The sequence below is a fragment of the Thalia democratica genome, chromosome 4 (assembly GCF_965202585.1).
Source record: "Thalia democratica chromosome 4, ktThaDemo2.hap1.1, whole genome shotgun sequence".
NCBI classification, from domain to species: domain Eukaryota; kingdom Metazoa; phylum Chordata; class Thaliacea; order Salpida; family Salpidae; genus Thalia; species Thalia democratica.
Window position 1 is genome coordinate 58,040,293 of NC_139168.1, and position 18,275 is coordinate 58,058,567.

Here is an 18,275-nt window from a genome sequence, read left to right on the forward strand (position 1 = left end):
ATTTTACTGCAGGTATTTAATTTTACTTTTTTAAACGCATTTCAACCTTCTTTTTTTTGAGGTGCAAACTTACTTCGGCTAAATAATTGGTTTGTTGTTATGAATTTTAGAATAAGTATTTATAAAAAAAAAAGAACCTTAAACGTTTCTGTCTAAAAGTTAACTGCAAATAAAGAGTAAATATTACTATAAAATTAAAAGTTAATGAAAATTTTGATTTTTATGCTTCATGTTAATTATTAACCTAACTATTTTCAAATGATAATTTCTAAGACCAAAATTTGAAGCAAAGTTTTCAATTTGAATATTCATCATAAAAGGAAGTTGTTAAAATAACAACTTACAATAACGTTTTATGTTAAAAATATATTTTGACCTCGACGAATTAAACTTGTTTTTACTTAAATAACGCACTAAACTACTTTCAATGGACACCTGATCTATCGCCTTAATTTATATAACACTAGAAAAACATTTCAATCGCATTTATTTCAAAAAATTGCCTAAGATACACAAAAGTTTACACAACATAATCATTCTCATCAAAACTGCTGTCATTGTTGGTGTCTTCAACGAAGTCTATGCCACTGACGGATTCGTCAACATTTTCATCAACGTACGCATCCCAATCATCGAGAAAACTTGCATCATTCATTTCTGAATAACCTTGTATTTGGCTATCGAACTTAGAACCCAAGAGCCACAATTTTTCTAACTCATACCTATCAAAAAATACAAGGCTTAAACAATATTCATATTATAAATTATTTTTTTAAACAAAAAATCTATTAATTAAATTGTGCATAATGATTTCTACTTTTTATTTTGATTTCTAAATAATTTTATTTGATTCTGCCCTTTTTTTAGATTAGCTGTGTTCAATTTTTTTAACTCATTGGTTTAATATCTGTTTAATAAAGTTGTTGATTTAACTTACATTAACTAGTGTAATTGATACTTTATTACATTATCATAAGACAAATTTTATTAAGTTTTAAGCTGTAGAAATTAATTTTAATTAAAACTATTTGCTTTATTAAACCAAGTAAACTATTTTGTTCAAATATTAAAATACAAACAGTAAAACTCGCATACATTAATACTTTTCAATAAGACTTAGTTGACTTGTAAACTAAATATTAGTGCAGCAAAATAAGCTACAATAAGCAATGCTTATGTTATTGTATTAAAACTTAAGGTTTTACAAACTTTTTTCTTTCATCTTCCATCATAAAATGCACTACAGAATTACCAAAGTCCAATGAATGCCAAGAAGTTGAAAATCGTTTGCCTTCTATTTTTGAAAATGGGTCAGATTTTTTCTTGCTTCGTTTGTATAAAATGTTGAGAGATTCGGACATGTACTGAATTAAAAGATAAACAGTAGACAAAATAAAGTTTATACTTTTAATTAAATTTAGTACAATGTTTTACACTACTTTAAAATGTTTTATTTTTGCTTAGTATTTCAAAGGAAAATCATAAAACCTCTAAGTGCCTTTTTGAATTAGCAGAGACAACAATGAAATATTTGACGTAATTTGCTTTGGGTGAAAGCTCTAAAACTGCGATATCTTGAGCATCATCTTGAACTAAATGTCGGTAAATATCATCCAAAGAAATTACATCTGTTTTTTTTATAAGAAGTTATTAATGAGGCCTAGTATATACTTTGATAATAACTAAAATTAATAAGTAATTGTAAGTTTTTTTTTAGTTGCGTTCTAACAAAAACTGTGATTTAAGATGACACCTTGCATATATTTTAGAAAATAATTTAACAAAAATGTTCTTATTTTTGATAAAAAATTTCCTTTACACAATTTTATTGGTTTAATTTTTTAAACATACAACATCCATATTTACGGCTTCAGTATATAAACTAGTATTATTAATGAAAGACTTAGTTCGTGCTTTTTATCAAAAATCTTAAGTTCTAATATTTAACAAAAAATATTACGACCAAACTTAGGAAAATAAAAACTTCCAGTTCATTCTTCAAAAAAAAAAAAAAGGTAATCTACGTTTACAATTTGCTTTGTATAGCATAATAAAAAATATTTATTAAAAAAAAATTCATTTAAAATGCAACACTGTAAAATATTTTTTGTTAGCATTAGATGCACATACAATTAAAATAAATACTGATAATGAAACTGTAACATAATAACACAAACAATTTATATTTGATTTTATTTATGATAAATTAAAAAAAATAGTAGTAAAGACTCAAGTTTAAACACGTTTTTTATTCTAGAGGACTATATATTTTAGATCTTGATATTAAACAATATTATTTATGACATAAACAACCTACTACGTAGACTTGACAGTTAATAAGATAGATTTTTACTATAAAAACATGTTAAAATAACTTTTATTGTTTGAAATAATAAGTTTAGCTTATTATCTTTAAGTAATTGACAAAACGGATTTTAAATACTTTTTAAATTAGAGAAAGTACAACAATTGAACTTACATTGTATTTAAAAAAAAAGTAATTAAAACGAGAATTAATTCAGCTTTTATTCAAAGCTAACATACTATCAAACTAAACAAAATAATATTCAAAGATAATTTTCAGTTGATATAAAGTTTATATAAATAAATTATACTATTAATTACATAAACTATACTTTAAATATGTTTGTTCTCAATTTCAAGGTAACAACATTTATATACTTATAACCTTTAATATTCATGGTAACCAATGATATTTTAGAAATTTCTTCCAGCTTTTTTAAAGTACAAGTTTTCTTGTCTCTTTAAAGAAAAAATTAAACTCAAAATTAAAACTTTTTTTTTATATTATAAAATTACTGGTAAGACTCTATAATGTTAGTTTAAATGTATCTTATACAAAATAAAGCTCTGAATATTTTTTGTTGTAGATAGTAGGTATTTCTTACTTAACTTCCTCATTTTACATAAAATATTTTATCAAAATTCCGAGGTATTCCATGAATTCATTGTAAGCTCCTATTTTTTAATCATATAATTCTAGGTTTTTTACGTCTTTTTTTCCTAAATTTCAAATTCTAGGCTTTTCCAGGAAAATTTTTACTCTGAGTATTGTATTAAGGACATAGGGGGCTTGTATCGGAAGCTTTTTACAATCAATAAAATATTTCAAAAGTTAAATGATATTTTTGAATTCTATAAAAACCGGCTTGTAGTTTTTATTTTAAGCTTTCATATATAAGCCAAAGTTATTTTTTGTAAAAAAAAAGTGTTTTACACCCCCCCCCCCTATGGCCTTAATTTAACAAGTTAATTTAATTAGCTATTTTAATCTAAGCCTAAAGTTGATCTAGGTAAAGTTATCCTACCTCTACTTCTCCAACTATGATCATTAATTTTTCTTAAACTTGCACTTGTGGTCATCATCGATCTGTTAATACATAATAATTATTATTTCATTTTCTATTACTTTGTTACCAATAATTAATACTAAGTTACTGTCTAAAAAATATGTTTTATTGAATTTACCTTCCAAATACAAAGAAAGTCAACGATGCAGGGTTGCCACTCTTTGAGCCAAAAAATCTTCCCTGAGTGACCAAAAATTTCCCTGAGTAACCTTAAATTTCCCTGAGTTTCCCTGAGTATTCTTCTAACACAAATTATTAATACCTCATTCTCATTTTTCTTCTTTAATAACAAAAGGAAGGTTGTATGTGTATGCTTCTGCATTAAATTTATGAAAAAAACTGTTTTCAAAAACTCAATCTTAAAAGGTTTAAACCAATTAAAAATTAAAAACTAAATTTTTGCACAACTTTGTGTAAACTTGTTAGTTAACTTTCTACATAAAAGAATAAAGTTTAATTTGTTTGACATTTTAATTGACGTTGTAAAGTAATTAAAACATTCACACTAAAAAATTAATTACCATTACTGCTACTACTTTTGAAATTATTATTTATAAACAAAAATTTAACCTCTATTTTTTTAACAATAGTAATACAACACTAATCTGTATTCATTTTAATTTTTTTTACTGAAAACAAGTAGTTGTAAACAAATAACAAATAACTTTATTGTTTAAAAAATAAGAACTAATAGTACAACATAGTGTTTTTTAAACTACATAAGTAACTAAAAATAAAAAGTTTATTAGAACTTTTCAATGAATAGTTAACAACAACTTTCATTTCTCTAAACTGTTTGATTTTACTTAAGTAAATATAAATTTAAAACTTAAAAAAACTACAATGTTAATACTAAGAATATTGAAGAACTAGCCGCAAGGCTAAAAAAATTCTAAATAACCACTTAAATAATAAAAATTACTACTTTTGAACAAAATATTGAAACTGGATTAACTAAACCTCATTCTAGATCTAGAAAAAAAAATCCCTGAGATTTTCAAAAACTTCCCTGAAATTTAGAGAAAAAATCAAAACTTCCCTGAGTTTTCCTGAGTTAAAAGAAAAATGCCAAAATTCCCTGAGTTTCCCTGAGATTTTCTACAGTTTGAAAATTCCCTGAGATTCCCTGAGTGTGTTTCGTCGATGTTTTTCTTCTATTTGTAAAGGATTTCAAATACTTGTATATTGTCTACCATTAGTATTTAATTCTTTTTAAAAATTTCTTTACATAGTTGTAACTTCTAAACTTGATGACTTATTATTGATAAGTCAGTGGTATACTTGAACCCGTTTAGTTCAACTATAATTATCTAAAAACTTAAGTTTCTTTAAACAAATATCTATTGAGATAAGAAATTAGTAATATTTACGTAAACCTAGTTGTATTTAAGCTCAATCGCTTTTTCCAGAATATAGTTTTAGTAGGGTTGCTACTCTTTGAGGCAAAAACTAGCCTAAAAAAAGTTTATAAGAAAAATTGTATAAAAAACTAACATAGGCCAAAACTTGAAAAAATCACTATTAATAATGCACAAATATCAAAAAGTGCCAAAACAATGACAAAAAGACTTATTTAAAACATCATTTTTAGAAAAAGTCATAAATTTAGAGTCTAAGAATTATATAAATATCAAAGCTAGCCTGAGTTTTTCAAAATTTTCAAACTAGCCAGGATTGTCCTGAGTGAATGCAAACCATGTTAATACCTACAGGGTTGCCACTCGTTTTTTCAAAATTATTTCCAGGTTTTCTAAATTTCTTTAAGAAATTTTAAGGTAAAAAACTAGTGTAGAAACATTGAAAAGATACTTTAATGATACTTTCAATCCGTTTTCAAATAAAAAAAAACATTTGATGATGACAATTTTTTATTTATTTATAAGATAGATTTTTAAGTCAAATCGAAATTTTACTACTAAACATGTGAAAATTGTTGAAATTCTTGGTTTTTCCAGCTTTTTTTAGTGATTTTTGTTCAAAATTCCAGGTTTTTAAAGGTTTTTTCAAAATTTCCCAAATTCCAGACTTTTCCAGGTTTTTTTTTTACTTAAATTGTCAAATTCCTGGTTTTTCCAGGATTCCAGTTAAATTGGCAACCCTGTTTATTATCATTTAATTATATTAAATAATGTAAAAACTCTACAAATACAGCTCATTTAATATTTGGTTACTAAAACTTTAAGAGGCAGCAACTGTTCAACAAAATTTTCTGCGCGACAATGCATTTAACGTGAAGGTTGGTATGTTGTTCTTAGAATCCACTTCAGTACCCTGTTTCATTCACACGTTTCAACTGATAATTAGAGATTCACTGTTTTCAGAAAATAACATAAGTGTGTTAATAGCCAAGGCCCGTCAAACTGTTGGCCACTTTAATCATTCTTCTACAGCGTGCAAGAAACTTAAAAAAATCCAGGTCACTTTAGGTTCATCAGTGTCAATACAAAAAGCCTTGCTACTTGTGCAGGATTTTGAAACAAGGTGGAACTCAACCTACCTTATGCTGTAAAGACTAGAAAATTCAAAAACAAGTGTCCATAACTACGTGGCTAACAACAAATTTAAACCCAAAAATATTCTTACAGCTGATGAATGGAAACTTGTTAGCCTCCTAAATGAACTGCTCGAACCTTTTTACCTAGTAACGCAGCAGTGTAGTAAAAACAACGCATTGCTGTCAAGTGTAATCCCGCATGCAGCAGTATTCAAAAAAAAAAACAACAAAACTATAGTCCACCAGGCCAAAGTAGTTCTACAACCTTAACAGAGAATGTAAAAGAGGCTTTCAAAAGAAGGTTTTATGCTACTAATTAAAGAACACTAATAAATCTACATGATATCGACTTGTATTTACTCACAACAGCTGTTGATCCATGGTATCGACTCAAATTTTTCCCTGCTAATCTCAAACAGAAGGTTATAAGGCTACTGAATTCAGGAGTAAAAAACTATAGTTGTCATGAGACTGGTCAAAGTGGTCAAATTCCTCTAGTACTGCCTAATAAACCTAAAGCTCAACTACCTAAAAATAATGTTCCTAATAACTTTATGTCGTTTTATTCTACATTTAAATCAGAAACAAGTGCAAACACTCACAAAAGTGAGCACCAAGATTCAAATGATCAAGAGATAGAGACAGAAATTAAGTGTTTTTTGCTGAAAAAAATTTATCTGCCAAAGAAATTAAAGAAGCTGAAGTCTTTTCTTGGTGGAACTCAAACAGAAAAAAACACACATCTTAACACATTGCCTTAACACAGTTATCTATCGAAAAAAAATTGATATAAGGACTTTAAATGTTTATTATGCAAAAAAGCAAGGTAGGCTAGAAATCAAAATATCTATTGTATAACTTCTACAATAGTAAGGTTAACACGTTTTTTTTTCCTGAAAAATTTGGATAGTTTAGTCAGTATTTGAATTTTAACAAGTGCATCAGTTTGAGAAAAATTTACATACTACAATAGCTGTTTTTATTTTAAAAATAAACCAATAAAGTACTAACCGCGAAATATTTAGCAAACTTTGATGCCTTCTTGATGCTTCATGAAAAAATGATGAAAATTTATGTTGTGTTTTGACTGCACTTACAACTAGTGAAGTAGATCTACAATTTATTTAAAGTTTTGTATATGTATATATATTTGAATGTAAGTAGAAACCTTAGCTTTTAACAAGTAGCTCAAAGTAATTTCACAAAATTTCTTTCAGTTAAAAACTAAATTTAAAAAACATTAATTAGTTTAGGAATACTTTTAATTTTTAACATTATATTAGTTCAGGGTTCGTGCGCGAAATTCCTTTTTATTTAGCCTGACAGAGACCTATTTAGCCTGACATTTTTTCAAAGTAGAAAAAATCACCTTCAGAAGGCATTTTGGGTATCGGGGGGTCTTAATTAGTAAATTAACGCAATAAAAGTATTCACAAAACTACTTTTAAAGAAAATAAAAATTTAAATGAATTATTTTTCAACATCTATCAATCGCTTGCCCAGCAACTTGAATATTTTTAACTGGTCATTATAATTTCTGTTTCAATGAATTCATACCTTTATTAAATTTTGCGTAGTTACATCCACCACTTATCACCCATATACAGGGTTCGTGTCAATTAGTACTTGAATTCGTCAATTATAAGTTACATGACTGGACCAGAAGCTTTTATTAAAACAGAAATGTGACTTAACAAACTGCTAAGAGTATTAATCTAAAAAGTATTTGGTATAAAGCCTTTATATTAGAAATTAAAACAGTTTAACCAACTAAGCTCTGAAAAACAAAGCTCATGTAAACAAATTCAGACAAACAGTTGTTGAACTAAACTGTAATGTTTAAACTGTACTTTTTTATGAATTTTTATAATTATGACGTATATAATCTACTAAAAACAAAATAATGAAGATTCTTAAAAAAAATTTAGAGATTCAACAATAGGTTTTAAGCACTTATTTTTACAAATACTGACTGATTTTGTCTTTAATAACTAAATCTTTATTTAGAAATAAATTCACATCTCAATTTGATATTAAAAAGATTTCATGCATTTGAACTGACAAAAACTGAGATTCTCAAATTTTTAAACATAAAAACTGATTTAGCCTGACGTTTTACAACTTTTTTCAAAAAAACTGATTTAGCCTGACTTAGCCTGACGCGCACGAACCCTGTTAGTTATACGCTAAGAATGAAGTAATTAAAATTTATGACGTAAACTTAGACAGTTATATTTAGTGAACTTAAATTTAGAATAAATATGTACTTTCAAAGCCAAAATTATACAGTGAATGGGAAAAAAATACTTAATTAAATGAACATAACCCTTAGTTAGACTACCGTGAACAATGTACAGCCCACAACAATTTTTTTTTGCTGGAACATAACTTATGCAAAAAAAAAATCAGTTTTCAAATAAAATTAGTTTAAAACTTTCCCTTAAATCTATTTTAATTAAAAATAAGTTCTTATTTTATTATAATTTCATCAAATTTTTCTAGTAAAGTTTGTTTTTATAGTTTAATTTCCAAAATTTTGTGGACAAAACAACTTTTTTTAACAAAAAGAGTCCCCAAAATACTTTTTTTTTAATTTGGCCTAACGACCAGAAAAATTACCTAAAGTAATTTTTTTAAATACATTATAGATGGATAAACACTTGTTGAACAAAAAAATAGAACAAGTGTCTTCTAAAGATCATAAATTAAGGGCATAGGGGGGGGGGGGGGGGGGGGTAAACACACTTTTTTGGTTTTTGATCTTATTTTATATAGTTTTTACTAAGCTACAAGATGCTTTTAACAGATTTTAAAAATTCAAAATAATTTTCGAGATATAGCCGGTCAAAGTTGGAGCCAACAATAGGTTCCTTATGGGAGGCGCAAACTAAAACGGCAAAAATAGACTATTTTACTAAAAATCTATCTTCTCCTACGTTTTTTGAGATAACTACCTCAAACTTTCAGGAAATGTTCCTTGATATATTTAGAAAATTCTGTCGTAAGGAATTTTGAAAAAATAAAAATTTTATATAAAAAATAAACAAAAAAAACAGTTTTTTTTTTTGTTTTTTTGTTATAAAATTTTTATTTTTTAATTTTTTAAAATTCTGTTCCGACAGAATTTTCTAAATACTGCAAGGAACATTTCCTGAAAATTTGAGGTAGTTATCTCAAAAAACGTAGGAGAAGATAGATTTTTAGTGATTTCTAGTTATTTGCCGTTTTAGTTTGCGCCTCCCATAAGGAACCTATTGTTGCCTCCGACTTTGACCGTCTATATCTCAAAAATTATTTTGAGTTTTTTAAATCTGTAAAAAACATCTTGTAGCTTAGTAAAAACTATATAAAATAAGATCAAAAACCAAAAAAGTGTGTTTGTTGACCATAAATTTCTGTTGGCAAAACATTTTGGCTTGTGGGTCCTACATTACCTACTCTTAGTACAGAGAAACAAAAACTTGCTGACATTAAGACCCTAAAAAGTAAGATTCAACCGGTATTTTAACTAGATATGGTTACTGAGGTAGTAATCACTATGATGCAGTCTAAATTTAACCTTGAACATTTAAGTCGAACTGGCTCAAAAACAAACCTATAATAAAAACCAAGTTCCTCAGTCTTCAGATTAAAGAGGGCAGAAAGAAAGTAGACATTTGATAACTAAACAAAAAACATAATTACCTACTTTGACAATTACAATTAATAAACATCTATCACTATTATTTACTTTCAAATGTTCTATCCGCTTTAAATAAGAAATTAATTCCAAATTAAAACAACAGTGTTTCAGGTAAAGTGATTATGATTTTGGCACTCTAGATAAATGCTAATTCCAAACAAAGGTTCTTAGCTAAAGTAAAAGAAACTTGCAACAATGACTTTGTTCTACTGTTTTATTTTTAAAGGATTTATCAAAGCAAAGAAGTTGAGATTTAGACATTAATGTCTTCTACCTTTTTTCAACATGATTTAAATGTTGTACAGTTAATGATACTTTTTGAAGTTTAAACAAAACACTTGAAAAAAAATGAGCCTGAACAATAGTAGACATTTTAAACAATTTATTAATAAACTGTTATTTTAATTTTCTTGTATATATGTGAAGATTTAGTAAAGTTGTAACTATATTATTCATTAAATGTTTTCTTCTTTTATACATTATAAACTAACTCGAAATATTGTTTTAAACATGCTAAAATGATAATTGAGACAAACAAACATATGATTTTTATGGAAGGTTTTAGTTAGTTTTTTTAAGCATGAGAAAAGCGCGTGAAACTAAAACTCTCTTAAGGTGGCTAAGCCTTACCAAAAGAGCCTGGGCAGCAATGTATACAACTTAATTAGTCAATTGACAAAAAATTGTCAATATACCCCCTACTAATAGAAAGATATACAGTTAAAAACATGAACTTAGAAGCGCACTGAGTTGGAGGTATACATTTTATAAGTATTTTTTTAATAAGATTTATTATAATCATTGATAAGTACTATACTGCCAAGTATTTTGAAGGTACAATTTTTTTTAAATGTTTAGTTAAAAGAATAGTTTACACACTGTAAGCAAAACTATAACAAAAAATATAGTTAACAATAAATTTCAAATAAGTTACAGAAGTTAAATTCTTAATAAAAGCTAAATTTTTCAAACTAGTCTTTAAAAAATTATAACTTACCTTTGAGATAGAATAAACTTAATTACACTATTCATTTTCAGTGTATTGTGGATCAAAACTCTCAACAGTTTTCAGTATAAGATCAACGTTTTCAAAAAAGGAGTTTACAGCAACTCGAAGAGTTCTGTCAATAGTAGATCTCCAGTGACTAAAAATAAATAAACTTTAGACCATAACTAATGTTTTAAGAATATATAATACAAAAATAAATCAAATATTGTATTTTAGTACAACTTACAACATACAAATTTAAAATTTCAAAGAGTCTATTTATAAACAATGTTTTGACATGTATGGTACTTAAGTTATACTTAAATTTTTAGTAAAATGAATTATACAACATACATAAAATACTTCCAAACAGCGAACATCTTGGTAAAGTTTTTTAAGGTTTTTAAACTCTTTCTTGGGCTTAAGATGCTTACTTTAATTTTTTCGTATTTCAAAAATCTATCCATTAATTAAAATATTAAAAACTCGGTAACTTAAACATAATATGTGTTAATTTTTCTTTTTATTTAACTTTTATTAAATGAATATAAAAAATTAATTTCTGTTAAAACAGTATTTATTTAAACAAACTGATTAACTGAAAGTTCAATGCCATACTAGAGTAGATTTAGAAAAATATTTTCCTGACTATAAGACAATTTTAAAACCTTAAACTTTTATGATACATGAAACACCTCTATTTAATGGTTTAATATTTGTGTTATACAAGGTGCAAAATGAATAGTAAAACTAGTTTTTAAAAGTATAGTTTCATATTGTTTTAAAGAAAAAAATTCAAATTTTTGTAATACAATTGATGTAAAAAACAAAAGTTTTCAATTCAATTTATTTTGAATAAAAAATAGACCTTTGTAAAATTTATTTTTAAATAATTTTAAATTTCTTCCATAACATATTAAGAGTGCAAGAAATATTTTTTTTTTAATGGACCTTTTTAGCTTAAAAAACAATGAAAAAAACTTTTATAATTTCTGTGTTTATTATTTATAGAAAGTTTTTGACTAAAACTTACCTCAAGTTTATATAAAAACTTGCTAACAAAATTCAGATTCCTTAAAAGTTTATCAATAATTTTGACAATAAAAATCAAACACCCTTTTTACTATAGGATTTCTTTAAGGAGAAATATTATGTTTGTAAAATTAAGGGCATAGAGGTGTCCAAAAACTTTTTTTACTAAATACTACATTGGCTCTTATATAAGAGCAAACTACAAGCCAGTTTTTAAAAAATCAAAAAATCTTATTTAGCTTTTTAGATATTGTAGCTTTTTTTTTAAGATTCTGATACAAACAATTCGCCTAAAAGATTTTATAATTCAAAAATAAAAATTATTTGGTCTGTCAAAAAACCACTTTAAAAATCTTTTTTATACTTTTCAATATTTCTTAAAATTTTAACTTGTCATTTTTTAACTATCTAAGGTATACTGCCTCAAAATTAGAGCTTTAAAGCTAAAAAAGGAATAATAATAACAAATTATACAGTACCCTTCTTTTACTAAATTAACATATGTGTTTGTGCGTTAAACGAGTCAACATACTTCAACTGAGCTCTGTAAAAAAATAAATACTGTAAGGAAAGAATAGAAGCTAAAGTAAGTATATATGAGTGTCCATTAAAAATAAAAATAACTGCTATAGATTTTTATAGGTTAATAATAGATAAAATACTTAATGTTAAAAGCAAATGTTATAAATCTATACAATACTTGTAATTAATAAATCTAAATTAAATAACTTTAAGTAAAAATAAATAACATTAAGTATTTAATCTATTATTAACCTATAAAAATCTTTAGCAATTATTTTTGTTTTCAATGGACACATACGTATATACCTACTTGAGCTTCTATTCTTTCCTTACAGTATTATTTTTTTTACAGAGCTCAGTTGAGTGTGTTTTTGTTTAACAAACAGAAACATATGTCAGTGTAATAAAAGAAGGATACTGTATAATTTGTTATTATTATATATACCAGCAAACTTTTTGCTAGGATCTTTTGTCAAACTTATATTTTGAATGGTTAAAAAAAACAATAAAAATTTTTTGTAAACCTCTTATTTTTATAAAAACAACAATGAAAATACTTAAGATTTTTCTTTACAAATTTGACTAAATTTCAATTTTATTTTAATGGTTTATATAGTTTATTGTTCAAGTTTTCATATAAAATCTATAGTTGATTTAAAAAAAGCAATTACTTTTAAATAGCCTTAATATATTTAAACTATCAAAATTAAAAAGTAAACATTTTCAAAAAGCAACATATAATTAAGTCTTGGCTATATTTGCTATCAATAAATAATAACTTTTATTTCTTTAAAATATTCCTGTTTCTTTAAGCTTGTAAAAAAAAGTAATGCTTATTGTAAAGAAAGAACCAATATATGCATATTTTCTGAACTTTAATGAAATTTACGTTTTGTAACAAAATTGACATACCACTGTAAAACGTTTCCGTTTATTGACAGTTCTCTTGATATTTCGTGTTGCCTTGGTTCGATATCTATGCGCAAAGAGTTGTATACAATTGTGCAAAGTCTTTCTGATTCAAATGGAAGTACTAATTTGTATTGCCACTTATTGAACTCTTGTTTCAGGTCCATTAAAAATTTATTACTAAAAATCAGAATAATTTTATTTATTTAAGCAAACTTTTATATACTATTTTTGTGACTAAGATTTAGTTTTTTTTTTCCTATTACAGTGCTTCATTTATCCAACGATGTTTGGAAAGCATTTATCGTAAATAATGTAAATAAGCCAATAAGAACAATATATTGTTTATTTTAATAATCTATTTAATTAATACTATGAATCCATATAATTTAATGTACACTTCATTATCTGTTAGTTTAATTTATTTCATCTTTCTTCAACAAACCAAAAATTAAAATCAACAAAAACTAAACTAAACTTTGTAAAGTTTAAAATTAATTTACTGGAAACAAATTACATCCTGAACAGTTTAACTAATATCCTACTCTTTCTAAATTAGAATGGAGCTTTGTTTAACATAACTTTCTTGTTTTGTAGCATAAAACTCTAGGAATCAAAGTTGTGAAATACTTTCTGGTGTGGTTACTGTTTTTTTTGTTTCATCCAGCCAGTTGTGTACTAATGCTAAGGTGTGTCCTGGCAGTAGTCTTAAATGCAATCTGGTTTCATTGCAATTAAAAATTAGATTTTTGAAGTAGCCGTTGGTTTTATAATCTTATATTTGTATAGCGCAAAAAACATGAATTATAATATTTTAAAGCATTGTCACGTTACTTTAAACTGCTTGCTTAGTTATTGATATCAAATTAGACACGCTGATGTAATAAAGTACTGACTAAGCTAAATAAATCTACTCTTCCGGCCAGATAAGTGAGGAAACAGATAATTTGATTAGTTAATCAGATAATTACTGCCATAGGGAGAGTATTATATTTAAGTTACAAGTTGCTTTTTACAAAACAAAAGTTTTATAGGTTTATGGAAGGCTCAGCTAGAAAATGAAAAAAAAAACTATTTCACTTAAAATCAATCTTTTACAATTTATGGCAATTGTTATTTAATTTATCATTCAATTCTTTTGAAAACTTTCAAAATCATAAAAAGGAAGATTTTAATTGTAAAACCTGTTTTTATTTCTTTGAAAATAACTTTGAGTCAATAAATTTGTTTTTTAATTTCATTAAAAATTTTTGAGTTTTTAGCTTAAAAAATTTAGAAGTAGATAGTGTTCAGTAAACTTCAGAATTACAGAGAAGATTAACAATGAGGAATTGCAGTCAATTGGTTTTCTTTGAATAGTTTTTAGAATAATGTATAAAGAATAATTTATTTCATAAGATGGTTAAATTTTGTTTTTTATAAAAGCTGCGTTATAAAGGGTTCCTACTACAATAAAAAAATTAAAGAAAAAAAAAGGAAATATATTTTATCTGCTTGAAGGGGTTGTAATATTTCAGAGCATATTTTTCATCTACATTTATTATCATTATTTTTGTTAATAGGTTTTTTAAACTTAAATTATTTAAGGGTATAGAGGATTTAATCACGTTTTAGACATTTCAGTCTTATTTTATTGAGTTTTTTAAAATAAGCTACAAGTTGCTTTTTACAGATTTTTCAAACTCAAAATAACTTTTGAGATATAACCAATTGAAGTCAGACACTACAATAGGTTCATTATGCAAAGCGCAAACTAAGGCAGTGAATAACTAGAAACAAAAATTATAAAATTTATAATAAAAAAATAAAAAAAATACAGTTTTTTTCTTGTTTATTTTTTTATAACTTTCTTTTTTCATAACTTTGTTCCGACAGAGTTTTCTAAATACTGCAAGGAACATTTCCTGCAAGTTTGAGTAAGTTATCTCAAAAACATAGAAGATAGATTTTTAGTGAAATAGTCTTTTTTTTTTTGCTGTTTTAGTTTGAGCCCCCCATAAGGAACCTATTGTTACCTCTGACTTTACCTGCTATATCTAGAAAATTAGTTTTAACTTTTAAAATCTGTAAAAAGCATCTTGTTGCTTGGTTAAAACTCGATGAAATTAGTTCAAATTGTGAAAAAATTGATCATAAAACTGTTTTTTTTTTCTTATTACAATAGGATGTTTTTCAACAATGCAATGAACATTTCATTAAAATTTGAGGTTAATAGATTAAAAAATAAAGAAGCTTGATTTTTGGTATTTTTTTCAGAGTTAAGAGAAAAACTAGTTTTGTAAAACACAGGGTAGCAACTGATTTTTGAGAAATTAGAATTTTTTTCAGGTTTTCAAAGTACATATTTTTGGCTCTATATTTAGTTTAAAATTAATAGTACTATAAAATACAGTCTTAAATAGTATACTCACATTGAAAATTTTCTACTTTCATGTAAAAATTGTTAAAAATTCTAGGTTTTTTTAGCCTAAAGCATTAAATTCCAGGTTTTTCCAGGATTCTAGGTTTTTGGCCACATTGAAAAGTCATTGAAAGTTGTACAAAGACACTTTTGCAAGAAGAGTCACTTTTGCAAAAACAGAGAATTTTGCACAGAAATATTTTTGCATGGGTTAATTTTTTTTTTAGTTTATTTTTTTATCACAGGGTTGCCATTTGTTTTTTCAAAAAAATATTTTCAGGTATTCCAAATATCTTCCAGGTTTTAAAAGTACACATTTTTGGGTCTATTTTTAGTTTAAAGTTAATTTGAAGGTAAGGCACTGTGTTAAATAGTATAAAAACATTGAAAAGATACTGTAAAGCTACTTAAAATTTGTTTAAAAAAAATTGTCATCTTATATATGATAGATCTTTTAATTCAAATCAAAGTTTTACTACTAAACATGATAAAATTTCAGGTTTTTCCAGATTCTTTTTTCAAAACTTCTAAAACTCCAGATTTTTCCAGGTTTTTTCGCCAAAATTGTCAAATTCCAGGTTATTCCAGGTTTTTTGGCAACCCTGAATAGAATAATTATGTTGATAAGATACTGTAATGTTACTTTAAAAACAAAATTTCTAATAAATATTAAAGGAAAAATTTTTGATTTTCATAAAACATCAAATCCTATGAACTTAATGTTAAGATTAAAGGTTTTCTTGTTGAGAAGAGTGATAGTTTTTTTTTTAAACATCATATCTCAAACTCTTGCAAAGATAAATGTTTTCTGTGAATAGTATAATATACCTTGTTGTGGTTTTGGATAATAAGCTAAATTGAAAGAAACATTAAAGTTCTCTCAAATCAAAGTTGTCTGTAGATTACTAACAAGGCAACTTCATTTGCTTTATTATTGACCTTTTTATTGCATTTTCAGGGTTGGTGTTGTAGAGAGGGCACAGGGTTGCCACTCCTTTTATAAAATTTTTTTCCAGGTTTTCCTAATTTCTTCCAGGTTTTTAAAAGTACACATTTTTAGTTTAATCTTAAGTTTAAGGTAAGAAACTGTGTTAAATAGTATAAAAACATTGAAAAGACACTATCAAGCTACTTAAAATAAGTTTTAAAAAAAATTGATAACAAATTTCTATATATAAGATAGATTTTTGAGTCAAATCGAAACTTTACTGCTGAACATATGAAAATTATTAAGTTATGATTAACTTTAGGTTAGCACCAATATCAAGCTGAAATTATAATACATTTGATGTCTTATTTAATCATAATTTTAGGCTTCAAATTTATCTTTTGAAAATACAGGACTAAAATTAAACTTATATATTATAAAATAATAAACTTATTAAACTATTTAATTGCTTTTATTTTAGAAAATAAAGTGCTTATATCAATTCAAAAATATATATTGATTATGATATTGTAAAATAAAATTGATTAAATATTTTAGTTTATAAAATATCTATTTAGTTCTTTCTATGAATTTATAGAGTGAGAAGAGTGGGTTTCTTCTGATGTTTTTCTACCTTTAGAAAAATATAGCTTATTTAAAACAAAGTATTGTTTTATTAGCCTAAAATTATGGTTAAACAAGACATCAAATGTATTATGTTTTCAGTTTGATATTGGTGCTCACCTGAAGTTAACCATAATTAATTATTAAATTTCCATGTTTTTTTAGTGATTATTGTTTAAAATTTTAGGTTTTTCCAGTTTTTTTTTTTTAATTTCCTAAATTCCAGGTTTTTTTTGCCTAAATTGTCAAATTCAAGGTTTTTCCAGGATTCCAATAAAGTTGCAACCCAGAGGGCAACAAGAAAAATGTGAACTTACATGGTAATAAAACAAGCAAATAAAGTCGCCTTTTTTATAACAATTGAACTAATCTGTAGACTATTTTGAAAATCTTTCTGTTTAATGAAATGAATGTGAAACAAAGGATTTAAAAAGGGGATTACCCTTCGTAATCAACTTTTAAAGTATGTGATAAAGATATCAGAATACAAATTAATTTAAAATTACCTCAAATCTATAGTTTCAAGCACAGTATTTTTTTTATTGGATTTCTTTTTCTTTTTCGTGATTAATTATTTTCGAAGTTATACTTCTAAAGTTACAAAAGAAATCAGCAATACTTTTGCTTAAAAATCTACAACTAGTGCCGATAAGTCATTTTCAAAAAGACATTATAATAACTAACAGAGCATTTTTAGTTTAATATAAAAAAGTGAAAATATATACTATAGTGACGTAACATTCATTTTTAATTCAAAGTAAAAAATAATAACACTTTATAGCACTTGTATAAGTTTTCTTGATAAAGATATCAAGATACTAAAACATGGTTGCCACTGATCAAGCTGAGAAAAAATTCCTGACTTTTCCTGACTTTTTCCTGATTTTTTACCAAAATTTTCCTGATTTTTCTAAATCAAACTCTCAAATTAAACTTATTCTAAAATACATAATCTAACAATTGAAACTATATAAAGCTTTCAATCTAATTTTAATAAAGGTTAAAAACAACAGTTTTTGCTAAATTCCATCATTCAAACTTCCAGTACATCATTTAAACCATCTGTGTATGATTGATGTTTGTAATAAACAGCTCTATCAGCAAAATATTTTTATTATTACCTTATAAACACAGCTTGTCTGAAAAAAGACACAATGTTTTAGCATTTCCTAGCATAAAAGTAACTAGATAAACAAACAACAAATAAGGAACTTTTACAATTAAAACCTTGAATTAATAACAAACTTTCACAACTAAAATCTTAAAGCAATAACAAATTTTTAAAGTTGAAACCTTAAAACAATAAAGAACACAATTTTTTAGA

At 25.4% G+C, this 18,275-nt stretch overlaps 1 protein-coding gene across 2 annotated transcripts; it reads right to left on the reverse strand.

Moving 5' to 3' along the window:
- Positions 1–480: 480 nt before the first annotated feature.
- On the reverse strand, positions 481–13,174 carry LOC145834874 (mitochondrial assembly of ribosomal large subunit protein 1-like). 2 transcript variants are annotated; one of them, XM_082942398.1, is made up of 7 exons: positions 13,002–13,174; positions 10,545–10,692; positions 6,877–6,978; positions 3,330–3,391; positions 1,489–1,592; positions 1,210–1,364; positions 481–722 (listed from the first exon to the last, which is right to left on the reverse strand). In XM_082942398.1, the coding sequence occupies exons 2-7, from the start codon at positions 10,577–10,579 to the stop codon at positions 521–523; spliced, it is 660 nt and encodes a 219-aa protein (XP_082798524.1). In that variant the 5' UTR covers positions 10,580–10,692; positions 13,002–13,174; the 3' UTR covers positions 481–520. The 2 variants fall into 2 exon arrangements, with proteins under 2 accessions (XP_082798524.1, XP_082798523.1); XM_082942397.1 differs by having other exon boundaries at positions 1,489–1,628.
- Positions 13,175–18,275: the final 5,101 nt, after the last annotated feature.